General features: G+C 55.1%; 1 protein-coding gene across 1 annotated transcript; it reads right to left on the bottom strand.

The window, feature by feature from the left end:
• Positions 1-1,975: 1,975 nt before the first annotated feature.
• Positions 1,976-16,742, bottom strand: LOC128148236 (uncharacterized). Its single transcript, XM_052801819.1, has 5 exons — positions 16,628-16,742; positions 6,756-7,226; positions 5,342-5,671; positions 5,016-5,182; positions 1,976-4,195 (listed from the first exon to the last, which is right to left on the bottom strand). Exons 1-5 carry the CDS (start codon positions 16,692-16,694, stop codon positions 4,151-4,153), a joined length of 1,080 nt encoding a protein of 359 aa, XP_052657779.1. The 5' UTR covers positions 16,695-16,742; the 3' UTR covers positions 1,976-4,150.
• Positions 16,743-17,768: the final 1,026 nt, after the last annotated feature.

Below are 17,768 nucleotides of genomic sequence, written 5' to 3'. Positions count from 1 at the left end.
TACTGAAAGTTTACTGCTCTGCGTCCCTGGCTTGCTTCTGCACTCCTGCTCCCTGGATCAGTGCAATGCCTTTTTAATTCTGCTTTAAGTGGTAGCAAGCACAGGCGACTATTATCCATGGGAGAGCCTCATGGGAGATCCACACACTGCCTTGTCCACTCCAGTGCTCCTCATGGCAGTTTCTCTGTCTCTGAACACTGTCTGCAGCCTTATTTACAGACTTGCAGTGTGACATGATGGCGAAAATACACAGTGTCCAAAGCTAAACTAGAGGCACTGAGCCATGAAGGACAACTGAGCAGGCAGAGAACTGGCACGTAGTACAGGTAGCCCTGCCCTTGGCATAGCAGCTCTAGCACTGTCAGTTTTCAGCTGCTCAAATCCCCTTCCCTTCAAAACATGAGTCTGGAGAGAGGAGGAGGGGAGGGCAGAGCAGGCAGGTGGGTCTCAAACTCTGCTTTTCTTTTATCTGGGTTTCTTTCCCTCCTATTTAAATGTGATTTGATTGATTCTTGCCCCTTGCTAATTAATAATGTAATTGTGCCTTAGCCTAGGAGGCATTAAAACAGCCTCATTAAAAGCGAGAGCTGTGCTCAAGGGGACATGCAGAATTTGGCAACGGTTGTTTCCTGGTTCTGTCGGTTTGCTTTGCTGCATGGGAAAGATGAAGTCCACGCTACTGGCCCATGGTCCATCCCCAGACCTGGCCACCTCAGAGATTGCATCACCTGGCTGGGAGGTCAGAACTTGGCTGGGCAAAGGCAGTTAGCTTTGTGCCTCCCGAGGGTGGCTGCCTGCACAAGCCTGTCCTGCTGCTGCCTCTCCAGCTCATGCAGATCTGCTCTGTGCTACCTCTCTAACAAGGCAGCTCAGCAGTTTGTTCTGCAGAGAATGAATCACCTCTGAGTGGGGTTGGTAGTAAAAAGGCAGAACAGAGGAAACTCCGACATAAACCACCAGAATAATGCTGACTTCAGACCTGAGAAGACTAGCTTAGTTGTAGCATGTTTGTTCTGTTACTTAGTTCTTCTGTTGTGTATGGTTGTATGTTGGGACAGGACTGAAATCTCTGCAGGGTTTAGCGTTCACCCCCAAGTCTTCAGATTACTCAGCAAGCACTTTGCTAGGCTCAGAAGTCTGTCTTTGCTCTCCTCTTGCTCTAGATCTTCCAGGGATTTGCTTTTCTAGATAACGTTGTGGGAACTCCTTCAAAAACAGCATATGCCAAATGACCAAGTACTTCTACTCACCATATTTTGTTTTTGCAGTAGAAAGTCTTGTAACACAAACAGTCTGTGATATGAGCTGGATGATTTTGCCTAAGTATTGTAACAGCTAGGAGAGACTATTAACTCAGGAGAGACTCTTATCAGGTCTGTAGCAAGAGCTGGGCTGTTGAAACAAACTACAAGTGCTTACCTCCCTGTGGGTCTGAGCTCCAAAGGGAAGACTTCAAAACAGCTATAAAGCTAAACAAAAAGAACTATATTCCATTCAGTTTGCTTTGTCTTCTGTACTATAGAAAGAAGCATGACAGATGATGCTACTTAGGTTTGGATTAGGCTGGCTTTCAGGATATTTCTGCACATAGAGTTCATGGTTACAGTTGACAACAGATGAGAATAAGGATATCTTCAATCAGAGGCAAAGGAAGAGAGTCTACAAGTGTATGTTAGATTATTTGGTCTAGTGTGGTTCGCTGAAACATTTTTCATCTGATTTGACCGTACAGAAATTAATCATCTCAGTCAACCCAGACAGGGAATGACCCTGACAAGAAGCAACACAAACAGGGGGTGGTGTCCTTCTGAACCCTCAGAGCTATGGTTTAGAGCTGTCTGGCATTTTCACTAGTATCAGCTCTGTGAGTCTTTCTACCCCAAACTGCTGCTGTTTATCTATCACAGGATTCATTGTGATCTACAAAAGCTTTTCAGTTAGATGTTTGCAATGAAAATATGAGGACTGGGACACCTTTGGCATTTGTAACTTTATTGCAGAAAAAAAAATCCACTATTAACATATTTTACAAAGAAAGTTGCACTTTGGTGTTGGGCGAGTTTTCTTCCTCACCCCTTTCCCCTGGACAGCAATGAATGGGAAACCAGAACAACCAGCCCCTGCTCTTTCGGTTGTGTGCAGAGACACTTTCCAGCTATGCCAGCCTGCACCAGTTCCAGCCAGGATGGAGTTCTGTTTTCCACCACTAACTTGCCTCTTGTGCCAAAAACCAGTAGCACCCTGCCCTCTGGCAGAGGAAACAAGTCTGTAGCTAGGGAGATTGCTCTGTGCAGACAATGCTTGATACAAAAGCTTTGGAGTTGTGACAATTGCCCTTTAGTTTTCATGCAATAATAGTAGGAGAGAACCAACCCTTCTTCCCTATTTTACCGGGCATCCTTACAATAAACAGATGCAAGGCCAAAGCCAACAGCTGAACTCAAACTGCACTGCAGCCATTTGTCAGCCACTTCGGAAGTAGTAACACAGAAAGGAGGAACTGCTGTATTACCTAGTTCATTTATTTGACCCAGACCAGTTCTGCTCCATCTTTGGGCTTCACAGATAATTTGAGCCCTGCTGATGGGGAAATTCCCCTTTCCCTGCTAAGACAAGCAATAACAGCACTGGAAAAAAAAAGGTACTTCTGCTAGTGAGGCCTGGTGTCTGTCCTTTGTGGGGTCAGTGAGTGTTGCTACTGAAAGGAGAGGAGAGACTGAGGCTTGTAAGAGCAATGTGGTAGATAATCTCTAGCCCTTGCTGTATCCTGAGGGAGCAACTGGCTTAGTCAAAAATCAAACACTCTAGAGAAGGCATGTGTTTCTCCTTACCTGCAGTCAAATGTGAATTAGAAAACAGAAGCAAGTGTTAATTACATGAAGACTTTCATGTCATGCACACTCTCGGTCTTTCTGAGGCAAGGGCAGCAAAAGATCCTCAGACTTACACTCAGAGGCTCTGGTCCATGGGTTTCCTTGAGGGGCCTCAAGAGCCTTGAATGCAGTCTAGAGCAGTGATATTTTGGGCAGAAGTGCAGAATCTAATCAGCCTAACACCTAGAAAGGGAAGGGGAGGAAGGCACCTACATCCAGGATCTGTCCTCATGACAAGACACCAACTGGCTCAAAGACCAATATTAGAAGGTAAAGGAGCTTTGACCTTGCATAGCAGAGGAGGGAGAGTGCAGTACTAGTTTTGTACAACAACTTTCAGCAACCAGATGCTAGCAGCAAAATGGGAGGTACCTGAGGAAAGGCATGTGTCAATCCAGGCAGGGGAATGGACTAAAGCATTTACTGAGCCTGGGCAAGGAGTTTATGCATATGTTGAAAGCATCAAGTATAGAAGACACAGTTTCCTACTTTTGGTGAGACCAAATTAGTGTGTCTAACTGGCAATAGACTGAGTCCTATCAAGCCCTGTTAAGCTAAAATTATGTTCATTTTCCTCCCAGCAATTTCAAAGCAACATCAAGTAGCAAGGGCACTTCTCCAGTGGCCACAAAACTGTTTTCCCTGGTTAGAGAAAAGGTACGCATGTAGGAAGGAAGCAGAGCAGTCTGTCGTCCTCCTGGTAGGTGTTTCAGGATGGGCAGTGTCAATCCCAGGACTAAAGCTGAAACAGGAACAAAAAAAAGTGCAGGAAAAAACCCAAAACAAACAACCTTAAAAATACAGAACAAGAGGGAGCCCAAGAGAACTGATTTCCACACCCTTGGCTCCCTCAGAAAACAGCAGTCTCCTTTGCTAGCACTGTGCTGACACCACCAGTGTTAAAAGCTCTTGTATGGATCACTTGCCCACCTCCTTTGAAAGCAGCAGCTGCCAAGATGGACAGAAGAGATCCATGCGGAACGTGATGGCAAAGGTTGTCTTGGCTAACTGGTCACCACACTAAAAGGAGGAGGCACCTCTTCAGGGCATTTGAGGAGAGCCTGGAGGAAAGGGCCAGATTTGGGCTCTGATTCCCAGCATAAAAACGTCAACATTGAATTATTTAAAATGTCTAAAATCAAAAGCCATCTGAAAAGGATCTTTCAGTTGTGTGCAAATCACAGCCCCTCATTCCTCAGCAGATCGTCTGGGACCAAGTCCTCAAGGCCTTCTCCTCTGGGAAGTTCAGCCGGCCAGGCAGAGCACAGCCTGGTTGCCTAGTAGCTGTAGAGTGAGAGAGGGGTGTCCTCCATCATGTCATCCTAGAAGCAGAGAAGAGCATGCTTTAATGAGATGTCTGCACGATGGCATACAGTCCCAGCCTGGAAGAGTGCTGTGCAGGCAGCACAGCCTTCTCATCCACACTGTCACAGTGTGGCCATCTGCAATCCACCTAAATGCTGTCCCTGCGCAGTTCCTGGATCTTTGGACTGCCACTCTCCCCTCCTGCTGCAGCTTTTGGAGAGAAGAGGTGCATGCAGGAAGAGCTTGCCGGCTGCAGAGATACGGAAAGCCCTGGCTGTGGAAAACTCCGCTCAGCTTGAAACAGCATCAGCTTGCTTGCTAGCTGCAGAAGGGAAGCAGTACTCCTCTGTCCCAGAAGGCACAGTGAGTTAGTTGTAGCTTCCCCAGAGCTAATCCAGCCTCCGAAACCCTCATATCTTTTTTATATCCCCAAAGGGTCAAGCGCAGACAGACAGACAACCTCCCCGGAACAGAGCACAGGATCTGCTTTGTCACAGTCACAAAGCAAATATATCAGAATACAGGAGGAGAGGCTAGGAAGGTGTCATTTCAGGGGAAGTTTGGATGGAGCTCCCCTTCCTCTCTCTGTTTAACCTCTTAGCATTCCCCTGCAGAGTGAGGGGAACACAGAGAGCTTCTTTAGTGGCCAACCTTGAGACTTGGTGTCTTGATTCAAACCCTGTATGGAAGGAGAGGGACCTAAGAGGGAACAGGAGTTGCGATCAGCATTCTTGCTGCTGCAAATACCCAAAACATTGCTAATGTAGTAGAAGGGGAACTGCAAAGCAGCCAGTAGCAAGCCAGACCATGTCAGTCTGGTCTGAAGGCATTACTCACCATGGGCAGGTCCTGCAGGCGCCGGAACTCCATGCGGCTGTTGTGCTGGCGGTATCTCAAGAAGCCCACCAGGCCTAGGATGCCCACCATGACAATGAAGACGGAGATCACAGTGATTACCAAGGGATCAGCCCTCGTTGTATCAGCCAAAGGAGAACTGGGTAGCTCTGCAAGAATACCAAGGGAATGAAGCCAAAGGAGAGCCTTCAAGGGGTAGCAAAGCCTTGTCTTTTCTGGTTCTGCTTAGTACAACCAAGAGGCAATTTCAGGTAGCCCCAACTCTTTGCCGTGTTTTCTGAGAGCAGGGACAAAACCAAAGCATTTACCTGGATTTTCATCATCGCCAACATCCAACACAGAAGCTTTCTCATGCATAGGCTCTAATGACTGCTCCAGTGTAGATGTGCCGTTGGGGGTGGCAGCTGTGCTGGTAGACATGGAGCTGGTGACAAGGGGCCTCACTGTCACAGTACTGGAGGCAGTAGCAGAGAATGTGCTCCCTATGGTGAAGATGGGAGCAGAGGGGGTTCTGGGCTCCACGGTGCTCTCCCCTGTGGTAACCACAGGGCTTGTTGCTGGGCTGGTTTCAGACCTTGCTGCTGTAGGCCCCACGGTCTGCCCATCAAAAGGCCCCAGCTGAGAACTGTTAGTTGTTGCTGCAAAATAGGAACAAGCAGTTATTTCAAAGGATAAAGTGCAAGCACACTGTTCTGTGGGACTGAACGAGATGGAAGCAAGGCTGTGAGGAAGACTGCTAGGACTACAGGAAAAGCAGCTTATTGACAACCCTTTGGAAAACAAGCAGGTCCTACAGAGCAGCCACAGCTGAGCCACACTGTAAGCCACAGTGCTTAGAAGGTCCTCTTGGTTTTTATATGTGCCAATCTGCAATGTCAGCCAACATCAGCTGGGCCCACAAGTCCTCTGGGGACAAAGGACAGAGAAGACTCAAACAGCTCTGCACAGAGCTGGACATCACCCCAGAGCAAGAGACTGGGAAAGGTCTCTTGTCCCTCCTTATGGGGAGCAGAAAGGGGGCTGTCCAGGGATTGGGTAGCAGCATCCCCTGAGGCTCTGTCCGTGCATCACAGAACAGCAGGACCCCGTGATACAAGCCAGGGCGAATGATGCGGTTGTGCATGAACACCATGCAAATCAAGGGTCAATCAATATCTGCCTTGCATCAGGGGTGTGTGACAGCCTGGCAGGCCCCAAGGTGGGCAAGACTGGGATCACAGACCCTATAGCCAGTTGCCATGCTGCCCAGAGGAGGGATCTGAAGGTACGGTAGGGATTCCCATGGTTGCCCAGGGATGGATGCGCTGATGCTTGTGCCTGCCCATCTCCATGCTTTGTGTTAAGGGAGGGTGTGTTGCCCCATTCTGCAGGCAGCAGGGAAGGCTCCTATTGAGCCCCCAGCCCTGGTGCAGGAAGAGCCTAGCTGGGCAGCACTGCTGAAGCATGTTGTTTTGGGTGAGATGTATAAAGGACTTCCCTGCACACAATCAATGTCCTCATCAGAAAGCAGCCAGCACAACTAATACCATAATTAATGGGGTTTGCAAAGAGAATGCTGAACTAACAGCACCTCTGCAAGTCAGTCCCACTGAACTGGCTGTGCTTAATGGCTCATCCCCCTTTTCTCCCTCTCTCCAGTTCCCATGAGAGTTCACAGAAGCTTCCAGGCTGTGCATCCTCAGGGCAGGACTTTCTGCACAGGCAGTAAAGGCAAAACCTCACCCGGCACACTGTTCAGAGGAAGCGTGGGGGTTGCACTGGTGGCGTCATCCATTTCTTCAGTTGTGCTGAAAGGCTCTGTGCCTTCATGGTTGGGCTGGTTTTCTTCCAGGGTACTGGCAGTCAGGGGAGGGGAGGGGATTTCAGTGCTGCTGTTGACTGACAAGCTCACGTTGTGGTGCTCATGCTGTGTAACTGTGACGTCCCCAGGGCTGGCAGTGGTGGAAGCCTGCAGTCTCTCTGCCTTGGTGCCTACCATGGGGGTGGTAGGGATGGAGGCATCCTCCATCTCCATAGCTTGGGCTCCAGTGGCATTGAGTGTTGCAGCAGTCAAGTTTTTCTCCAGGCTTGTCTCAGGAATGGCAGTAGTCACTGGACTGAAGTCAGAGGCTTCCCTTGGCTGATGTGAGGTTAGCACTGTGCTAAGAAAAGGTGATGGTGACACCAAGGTCTCTGCTGTCTCCTGTCCCTCTCCTATGGAACAGAGTTAAGAAATGCTGAGATGTTTGTCAGAGATACCACACTGAGAGGAGAAACAGAGGAGGCGGCCAGGAACTGAACCTCCCCATCCCCTTAACTCCAAATCCAGCACAGGTTTACACTTGGGGAAGGGGTTCAAATAGCTCCTCTGTCCTCCTGGCCTCTCTGAGACAGGGACCTGCTCTAGGGGACCTGTCTACCCCCACCCCAAGCCCTGTGCTGCTGTTCTGTGGGGTGAGCATCACTAACCCCTCTACCCTGGAGCACCTCTTAAACCTTTCTAGAGGATTTCGGTTTTTTAGGGTGTAAACAGGAAGAAAACAGGGAAGTGTAGCCACATCAGGATGGAATCTCCAGACAACTTAAAAACATCTCATGGTCAATATTTTGATGACTTCTGTTCAAGTTTCTACTCAAGCCACAGAGGCATGATGAGCCAGCTACAGAAAAAAATAAAGGTGTTGAAGAAAATCCATCTTGATGTCCATTCTCTTCACAGTGGAGGAGCATCCAAGGCAGATGCCATAACCAAGAAACATTCATCCACCACCAAAGCAGCCCACTTTTGTACTAAGGCTTTGGGGAAGTCTCAGCAGTTTTTAAAAGCTCTTCAGAACAGACACAGTTATCAGAGCTCTTCTCCAGCTACAGCACTTAACAGGCCCTAAAAAAAGACACAATACATCTCCCTCAGGAGACTTTCACAGTACCCCGGCCAGCTGGAAAATTCAAAACCCTGAAGCAGCCTGACAGAGCTGTGCTTCCCCGGCCCAGGGCCCCAGTCCCAGGAGGGCTCCCGTGGGGGATGCACAAGCAGGCAGCACAACCCCGCTCGGCACATTTGGAGAACAAGCTCTCAAGGAGAGCCCCAGCTGGGGCAACTTAAACATGAAGACCGAAGGCGTAAGTGATGCTCCCTTTGGCCTTGCCTGGATCCAGCTGTCTGTGGCGACAACATGCCTCTGAACAAAGCAAGCTGCTCTCTGAAATGGAGTTAAGGCATGGGATACACTTACACGAGTAACACTTGGAAGGAAAAGAGCTGAGCACTGTGTTTCCTGGGATCAGGCACCAAAGCTCACAGCTCTTCATGTGACAATTTCCAGCCCTAAACCCAGCATTGCTATTCAGTGTGCTGCCTGCTGGGTGAGATCCCAGCAGCTCCAGAGCCTGCGCTGGGCAACGCTGAAGGATCCCAGCTGGGCATTGGCAGATGCTCTGTCAACACCCGACTACCTGCTCCTACGTAGCAAGAGACGCACACAGAGCCACACTGTCACCGTGGGGTAAACAGGAAAGGTGGTGGCCAGGTGCCCGGCCAGCGGCGAGCCTGGCTACGTGCTGCTTTGCATAGCTGGCCTGTGCCTGGGGCAGCCCCCCACGGGGTGGCAAGCTGTGATCGGGGTCACATGTAGGAAAGATTTCGGGAGAGCTGTCACGCACAAAGGCTTGAGCACCTCCGAAACAGCTGTGCCAGTTTCTGACTCGGAAAGGAAAGCCAGGGGGAGGGCAGACGAGTTGGTCCTACATGCCAGGGCACCTCCCCACAGTGTCAGGAGCTGGCATCCCTGCCAGGAGGTGCTGTGGGGCAGGAAGGTTTGTGAGGACAAGCAGCTCCCCCCACCCTGCGAATAAGGACGGGCTGCACACACAGCTCCCCGCTGTCTGCAAGAGGGAGAGCTAGTGGGAGTAGTAGTTCCCTAAGCTCTTCTCTCCATAAGTAGCCACACGGCTCCTTCCTGCAGAATTGCCCGGTGTCCGTGACCGCCAAGGAAGCGGTGCCCAGGCGGACAGGCTGCTCCAGCCCTGTATCCTACAGGAACGTATCAGGACCATTGCAGAAAGGCTTGTGCTGTAGCAGCAGCCAGCCCAGGTCTGGTGTAACACAGCACTGTGGTGTGTAAAACCTGGTTTGTAGAGAATTGCAGAAGAGATGTTAAAATCGGCAGGGATGGAGCAGGAAGGGGAACTACTGGGGCAGCAGGGCACCGGCTCAGAGGCCTTCGAGCGTGGCAGGTGTTGATGGCACCTGGATTAGTGGGTCATCCAGCCCAGCACATCACAGCACACCCAGCTCAGGAAACAAAGGAGAGCCTGCAAAAAAGGGAGAGCCTAAACCAGGCTAACACAAAGACTCAAGCCATTAAGAGATGATGGGGGGAAGATAGAGAACAAGGCAAGAGCCTTAAGATGGACAAGGAAACAAAGGACAGTGAGTAAATCCTGATCACTCGGGGAAAAAGAGACAAAAGATCACTCACCATCTGTCAGCTCCTAAGGGGTAAGGGCACATCCAAAGCCAGCACACAGTCACCAAGCAAAGCACCTGGGGAAATACCCAATAGGTGCAACTTGGTGCTTATGAGCATGTGGATGTTAGGAGTGCAAGCACTAATGAATTTTACTTCAGTTTTGTTTTAAAATACTACTACTCCCCCATAGGGTCTTGCATTAAGATTTGCTACATCGTTGCTGCAATGCCACAACTTTGTTTCCCACAGTTTTCTCACCCAAACAGGCAACCCATTCCCACCCAGCTCTGGTGCAAACTCTGCAGTACAGCGAGGGAGACCACAGGTCTGCTGCGAAGCCGCTGTGGCTGGCTGTGCTGGATGAGACCCAGCGAACCCCACGCCAGCTGTGATCCTCCAGGGTCCAACCACTGTGGTTTGCTCCGGATTCTGGGTGCCCGACAGGTCGGAAAATCCCCAGCTCCAGCACTGTCGCTGCTGCTCCAGTTGCTGAGCGATGATGTTTTTAGCTGTTTATTAGTTACTTATAGAGATGCAGGTCAGAGCTCGTTACTCTGGCGTCTTCCTGGAGGAGCTCCGCTTCCTGCACCACATGCCAGGGAGGCTGTGGCTGTATTGCCTAAGGCATCACCCTCATCAGCTCCTGCAGACAAGAGGGAACCATGCCCCTCTTGTCTCAGGTGGAAAGGGAAGGAGTTAGTGTGGATGCTTCACCTGCTCTGGGATCCTCCAAGGCCTGACAGTTGCAGCACCCCAAGACAGCTAGTGAAGCTGCAGTCACCCTCAGATCCAGGGTGTAAAGCAACTACAACCGTACTGCAAGTGAAGAAGCAGGACCAGCTGCAAGCAAGAGCTCTGATAATAACAGCACCTCCGTTTCCCTGATGGGGAACCAAGGGTGCTTTGGTTACATTGCAGTGCCTGCTAAAGCAGAGCTGGCTGGTGGTCCCCTGGCTATAGCCCCACTCCTGCCCTGTGTCCGCGCTAACCATCAGGCTCAGTCATGGTGAGAACCAGTGATCTCAGACCACATGAGGGCAGGGCTGGTGGATTTGGAGCGGCAGCTCCCATCAGACAGTGCTGACTGCAGTGACCTCTGTCTGGGAAACGAGAGGGGCGAAGGAAGAGCGCGGTCCCAAGGGAGGAGGGATGCAGCCAGCTGAGAAGCTCCTGCCTTGGACAAGGGTGGGAAATGCTCCCTGCTCTGCAAGGGAAGGGAGGGTTCTGAGCATCAGCCCACGGCTTCGGCCCCTCTCCAGCGCTGCATGACGACATTGAGGGACCTCCACGTATCAGCCCGAGCTCCCACCAGCTCCAGAGCAGACATGGAATAAATATGCCATAACGGAGAGGAGTGAAGGAAGCCAGCTCTGCAGGAGACGGGGCTGTTCCTGCTTTGCACTCCCTGCCCAAGTTTCAGGGCTGGGGCCAAGCGAGGGGCTGAGGAAGGTTTGCACAACCAGCACAGAGCATTGCTGCTGCGTCAGGGCAGCCATGCAGAGTGGGGACGTCTCCTCCATCCTCTGCCACAGCAGCCACCCCACCATCTATTTGTTTCTCAGAATAAAACAAGGCAGCGAGACAGAGCAGGGCCTCAGCTGGACCAGCCTGCAGACGAGCTCTTGCCACAACCCTCCTGCCCCAGTCCCAGCAGCATCCTCTGCACCCTCCTTCCTATCTCAGCCAGAAACAGCAGCCTGAGCTCCCCAAGGGTCAACACAAAAGTGGCTCCAATACATAGGCTTTACCACCATTTCTAAAATCCCTCTTAGGGTGAGATGTAGGAGAGCCACGTAAGGTAAGGAAGCCAGCAGCAGGCTGGCTGCCGGGGGTCGAGGGAGAGCAGGGCAGCGGGGTGCAGGCTGCAGTCACCACTGGAAGAGGCACACAGAGATCCAGGCGAGAGCTGGGCACAAAGACGAGAAAGGATCCACCCAGGATTTCAGAAAAAGTGCCTGTGGGAGCAGGACTCCCTGGTGCGGAGGTATCCGCCTGCACAGGCTGTCACTGTCTGCGGATAGCACCTCACTTAAATCAGCTTCCTACAGAATGCATGTCAAACCACTACTCTGATTCATTGAAAAGGCACCCAAACCCTTCTAAAATGCTATTTTTGTGCACTAACTGAATTCAATTTCCATTTAAGTGTAACAGCTCAAGTTGCAAACAACCTAGTAAAATGCAAAATTAATATAATGTTTAAAAAGTAACAGCATAAGCTGTAACCTGTATGTATTTAAGCAATTATCTTATATCCTATTGCTTAGCAAAGTACTCCATTAAGTGTAGAAATTACCTTTTGTTGCCAGTTATTACATTTTTATGGTTACCAACCAACGGTAATTAAACAACCTCTTCAAGGAAAAAGAGCTTGAGTATAAATGCAAATAAAACCATATAGTGGGATTTAAAACCAAGGCTCTTCATTTCGTTTAAAAGCAGAAATGGAGTAGCTGCTGATTAGATACCAGCCAAGCCTGACCTCTTCTCCTTAACTCAGAGCTTGGAATAAAAAAAAACAAGTGACAGCAGAGATTTCTAGAGCCCTTCAGGTAGGTGCCAGATGCACCCAGGGATGCTGTAGAGCAACATCCTCATTGCAAAGAAGGGAGGCTCAGAGACGCAGATCTGGTACGAAGGGCAACCGCTTTGTAAACTCAGCTCCAGTTTGATACCTTGCAGGACCTTGACGGAGGCAGGACACCACTGGGCTGCATTTGCTGCAGGCTCCAGCACTCTCCCTGCCAGGGCTGATGCCGGGACTGTCCCCATCCCGGCAGAGAGAGGCTAAACCGGCTCAGCCTGCTGCGAGGAGTCCGGGCTTGGGGTACAGGGACAGATTGGACCTTGCAGCCCGCTTGGGGACCACAGCGGAGCTCTTGTACGGCAGCAAGTTAATGCACCGCACCCCACGTGGCCTCTGCAAGCTAAGCTATGCCCTGTTGCACAGGCAGCAAAACTGGGGGGGCTGAACTGGGGGTGCCGAGCACCCGGCATAGCCCTGGAAAGCTGCCAGGCCAGGCACGTTGCAAAGCAAGGGCTTCGGTAAGGGACAGGAATAGAAACTGAGTCTCCTGACCGAGAAGCTCCTTCCAGCCCGATAGGCAGGTGGCCATGAGCTGAGCATGAGACGGGGCTCAGATTAGATACGGGGTGCTGAGCGAGCACAGTGCTGGGGAGGGACAGCCCAGCACCCAACCTGCCCGAGCAGGCAGGTGGATGCTTCCCTGGGGCATCTGCAGATGCCAGGCCTCAGGCTTGAACCCCTGGGGAGCAAAAAGGGGAGCCAGGAGTGTGCCAGTGCTACCGCCTTGTTTGGTGGCACTGCATTCGGGATGGGCACAGCCAGCCGACGGTGGCATAGCAGAGCCGGGCAGAGCAAGAGTTGCAAGAGCAGAGACGAGCAGCCCTGGAAACAGCGCCATAAATGCCGAGCACAGGTTCCTCAGAACTAGGAAAACCCATAAAGCAGCACAGACATGCCCAGAGCACGCAGCAGTGCCGGAGCCTGAGCCGGGGAGGGGGGCAGTGCCAGCCCAAGTGCCTGCCTGCAGGATACAGCACCCCAGGGTGGCACGCTCTGCCTGGCCCCGCCACGTGAGCCCTTCCCCACCCAGCTGGGGTGGGGAGAGATGCAAGAAACTGCTTTCCCACAGGTTTGCATGAAGCCCCATTTAGAGGTGAGGGTGCTTATCCCAAACTCCCGTGGCAGGGCAAAGGGGGAGAGCAGGCTGCCTTGCTCAGCCACCACTGTCACACCAGCCAGTTATTTTCCACTGGCTGCATGCAGCTACAAAGCGCCCTGCTTGGCAAGAAGGTGCCCAGGAGGCTCCCACGCTGTTTGCTTTGTTCCTCGGTAGAGGAACTGCATTGTGCTGAAGACCCCTTTGCCCAGAGGCTGCTGAGGACACGCACAGCACCCAAGGCCTGGGAAGCCTGCCCTTCTCTGGGGCTGCATAATCCCGATAATACAGCAACAGCAGGGAGCTCTGGCATCAGCCAGTCCTGGCCCTGCTTACCTTGGGAGTCACAGCTGCAGTGGAGGAAGCACGTCATTAGGAGAAAATTAATTAGCCAGTTACCTTAATAGCAGCCCCATGTCAGCAGGGAGCCTAGTCTCCAGTGCAGTGTGGCATGAGCTGGGGGCAGTCTGGACATCAGCAAATCTGCCCAGCCCTGAGCAGCCCCGCAGGACATTCCAGCTGTGTGGCTGCTGGTTTCGTGGGCCTTGGAGGATGCACCCTGCCCTGAGAAGCCGCAGTTTGGGTCATGCAGGGCGAGCACATGCCCTGGCCCTCTCCTGAGCAGCCCTACAGAGCTCAGGACACGGCTCCAGACCCAAGTGGTGCTGAGTCTTATGAGAGCTACCCCACAGAGTGCGGTGGGGACGAAGGCTGCCAGCGTCACCGCAAGGCAGCCCCGTGGAAACCCCTGCAGCAAGAACTGCGTCTGCCCAACCAGAATGTCTTGGTGGAAAGGAAGGAGGGAGAGAGGCCTCTGCGCTTTGGATCGCCCCTGCTCCCTTTTGCCTGGAGGGATGGGGCAAAGGGAGCTGAAGGAGGCGAGTGTTTCGCCCCTGCCCACCGGGTCAGTCCTTGGAAGGGCAGCAGGGAGCCAAGATCCACCCTGCACCTGGGGCTGGGGGAAGAGCACGTGCAGAAATGGCTTCGAAGACCGACGGCACGACATGATGGGGCTGGGCAGGGGGTGCGGGGTCAGTGGTTACCCCACACAGCCGGAGGTACTGCCCTGAGGAGAGGACCGAGCTGTGGCTCGATTCTGGGTGCAAGAGAGCTGGAGCCGTCCAGCCAGGGTGGGGTTGGGTCCATCCACTCCCCCTCGCCCTGGGCAAACAAGGGGAAAAAAATCACAGCAAATCGGCTGCGGGGCTCTGGAAGTGGACACACTGCCCGCCTGTGTGCACGGCCCCAGGCCCCGACAGACGGGGCTTTATGCGCTCCCAGCCCCGTGCTGTCCCCTCTGCTTGCGAGGCAGCTCGGCACGGGAGGGGGAGGCAGCAAAATGCCCAGACCGAAATTACTCCGGGGTTTTATTTGTAAGGCTAATGGTGCTGGAGGAAGTGGATTTCCGCAGGCAGCAAAGAAAGGCTGCATTGAGAGGCCGGGGTGGGCAGAGCGTGGGGGACATGGCAGCCTGAGCCCCTCTGCCTCCCCGCAGCAAACCCAGCCGGGGAGTGGGAGCAGGGGCTGCTGGACATGGGGGGCAAAGGGGATCTGCACCAGGAGCAGGGCAGAGACCAGCTCACAGAGCTGGGACAAACCCTGTTACGGATGGGTTTGTCTAGGGACCGTCAACTTTGGGGCCAGTCTCCAGGTGAACCTTTCCATTCCCCCATCACTGTCCTGCTGGGATTCTCTGGTGTCTCATTAAGGGTTGTGCTCGCCATGGGGCATTTTTTTATCGGTGGCTTCTCTTCCATGCCATCTATTTTCACAAAACATTTGCTCTCACAACTGTGGCTGGGATTAGCTAGTGGATCCAAAAGCCATGAGGACAAGGGTCAGGCCAGCTGCATAGGTGCCATTTCCTGAGGCTGTGAAGGTACTTTGGGATTGGGACACTAAGCATGAAAGATCCCAGGAAAAACCCAGCGCAACCTTAATTCTGGTACATTCCAGCAGTTAGAGTCTTGGACTTTGTAGCGAGAGGGCTCCTACGAGCCAGCTGGGGCAGGGGGCTCCCTGGGGGTACCCCAGGGTGCTGGGGACTAGAAACACTGGGAGACACGGGGCCAACACAGCCAGCGGCAGCCCTGAGCTCCTCCTCCTCTCAGCAATAGAAACCCCGAGTTGTTCCTCTGCCAGTGGCTGCTCACCTCCCCGCACCCCGTCACAGCGCAGCCACCCTCGCATGGGGAGTGCAGCATTACCCGAGGCTTCGCCCACATAAAGGGGGCTGGTTTGAGACTGTTTCCCCATGCTCAGCCTCAAACCCAGCCAAACTGCATCCAGCACCCAAAATCTCAGCCTGAGCGCTGCTCTTGCTGCCGGGGCTTGGCCCCACAGGCACCTAAGCTAGGTTTTTACCAGCCCAATTAGTTATAAGAAACCGAGTTTCTATGTGTCACGCCTCAACCTCTGTTGCTGCCGTCACCGTGCTGTGATCTGAGCAGGGTCTGGCCAAGGGTTTTTTTTCTCAGCTGCAAAGAAGAGGAAACGCATTCGCTTCCCAAGCCCCAGGCAAGCCCCTAAGTGCCAGCTCAGACATTGTCACTGCCAGGGTCACGGGGGATGGCGACAGCCCCCCGACTCGGGGCACGCTCCCGGCCACGCGGCAGGGCTCGGCGGCGTGTCGGTGGCCGGGGCTGTCAGCGCCACGCTGCAGACTGCGCCTGCCCACGTGGGGACGTGTTGCTCATGGAGCCGAGCCGAAATACAGCCTGGGAGAGGCTGCCTGGGGCCGGGGTCTGGCTCCTGCTCCGTCCCGGACACCGGCATCGCCTCCTCTCCCGCAGCGCGACGGGACGGGCGCCCCGTGCCTGCAGGCAGGCGGCGGAGCTCGGGCTTTGTCCGGGGTCCCCTCGGTGGGAAGCTCCGCGGCGGTTCGTAGGCACCCGAGAGCTGCAGGGTGGGAGGCAGAGGGCTCGCAGGGCCGGATGCCGCTGGGTGGGCGAGCGCCTCCGGGCTCGCTGCTCCCCTCCCCGCGGATCCCCTCGGGTTCCCCGCTGGGCCGGGGAGCTGAACCCGGCCCGGCTCCGCCGGCGGGGGAGCAGCGCCCGCGGGGCCAGCGCTGCCTGCAGCTGCCTTGTACGGGCAAGGCCGGGGCGGGCGGCCTCGCTGCTGCCTACAGCGCGGGGCTCGCCGGCCTCCCTCCCCCCCGCCGGCCCCCCGCCGAGCATCCCCGGGCGACCTTACCGGCGCGGCGCCGGGGCGACGGCGCCCGGGGCCGTGGGCACTTCGCCCGAGTTTCGGGGCCAGGTCCGGGGCGCCGCTCCCCGGAGGCTTCCGTGCCCGGGGAGGGCTCCCCAGACCCTCCTCCCGCAGCCCCACCAGCGGGCGGAGGAGCCCGGGGGCCCCGGCGCTGCCCCGACGGCCGCCCCCGGCGCTGCGCTCCCCGCCGCGGCGAGACCGGGCGGGACCCCCCGGGCCGCCCCGGTACCCCTCGGGCGGCCGCCCCCGGTACCTGGCAGGGCGCAGAGCAGGCAGCAAGCGGCGGCGAGGCGGAGCAGGGCGCGCCGCGTCCCCTCCATGCTGGGCCGATCCGCGCTGGCTCCGCCGGCGGCACCGGGGCGGCGCCGGGGCGGGACGGCGGCCGGGGCGGGGCGGGCGGCACGTGGTCCAGCCCCGGCCCCGGAGGCGCGGGGCGGGGGCCGCCGCCACCCCCCGCACTCCCGGCACCACCCGCACCCCCCGTCCGGTCCGGTCTCGGCATCCCCGGTCCGGCCCCGCACCGTTCCCCGCCGCTCCCGGTCCCGGTCCCCGGCACCTCCGTTTCGGGCAGAGCACTCCCGGTGCGGTCACGGTTCGGTCCCCGGCACCCTCGGTCCGGTTCGGCACCGCCCCCGGCATCGCCGGTTGGTCCCCGGCACCCCCGGTTCGGGCAGGGCATTCTTGGTCCAGTCCCGCACCGGCCCCGGCACCCTCGGACCAGTCACCCCTGGCTCAAGCAGGGCACCCCAAGTCCGGTCCTTCCCTGTCCCGGGCATCCCCGGTCCAGTCCTGCACCACCCTGTCACCCCATGCTGGTCCAAGTGACCCCGCCCCAAGCCCTCACAATCCCCCAGTCTGGTCCCGCGTAGCCCCTGGCACCCCCAGTTGAGCCTGGCACCCCACTTGTGCCCCATACAGGGATGAGGACAGCGGCCAAGCCCGACATGGGGCATCGCCGTGGGGCCCCTGCACTGTTTCGGGGTACCCGGGTCTGTGGGCACAGCCAGGTGCAGAGCTGCTCCAAGCACCCCTGGATGCTGCCCTGGCCAGGGCTGAGCCGGGTGCTCAAGATGCCACAGCTGGTTTCTCAGGGCATCCTGCAGCCCATGGGGCACCCCCTGGCCCCACATCCCTCCCAGCCTCCCTGGGACCGGCTAGCCCCATCCAGGCAGGCATTGTGAGGGCTGAGCCAGCAGCCATCCTTCAGAAAGTCTGACTGCTCTCTTCTGGTTGGCATTTCTGAAGAAGAAACCCCATTATGAAGCTGGTGGTGGTCAGGCACCCAGCCAGACACCCTGTGCCCAGGCTGCTCTCTGGAAGGACCAAAAACCCCCTTGCAAATCCCTTGTCACGGTGCTTCCTCCCTGACCCCAACCTCATGTGGTGCAGCTGGC

The sequence above is a fragment of the Harpia harpyja genome, chromosome 11 (genome assembly GCF_026419915.1).
Source record: "Harpia harpyja isolate bHarHar1 chromosome 11, bHarHar1 primary haplotype, whole genome shotgun sequence".
In the NCBI taxonomy this organism is placed as follows: domain Eukaryota; kingdom Metazoa; phylum Chordata; class Aves; order Accipitriformes; family Accipitridae; genus Harpia; species Harpia harpyja.
This window is presented reverse-complemented; position numbering and strand designations above follow the sequence as displayed.

What these genes read in the sequence shown, in the direction of transcription:
- LOC128148236 (XM_052801819.1), bottom strand. Translation starts at nt 16,694, where the DNA reads ATGGAGGGGACGCGGCGCGCCCTGCTCCGCCTCGCCGCCGCTTGCTGC. An exon ending in TGGCGATGATGAAAATCCAG is followed by an intron (nt 5,183 to 5,341) that starts GTAAATGCTTTG and finishes GTATTCTTGCAG; the next exon opens with AGCTACCCAGTTCTCCTTTG. An exon ending in GCCTGCAGGACCTGCCCATG is followed by an intron (nt 4,196 to 5,015) that starts GTGAGTAATGCC and finishes CTCTGCTTCTAG; the next exon opens with GATGACATGATGGAGGACAC.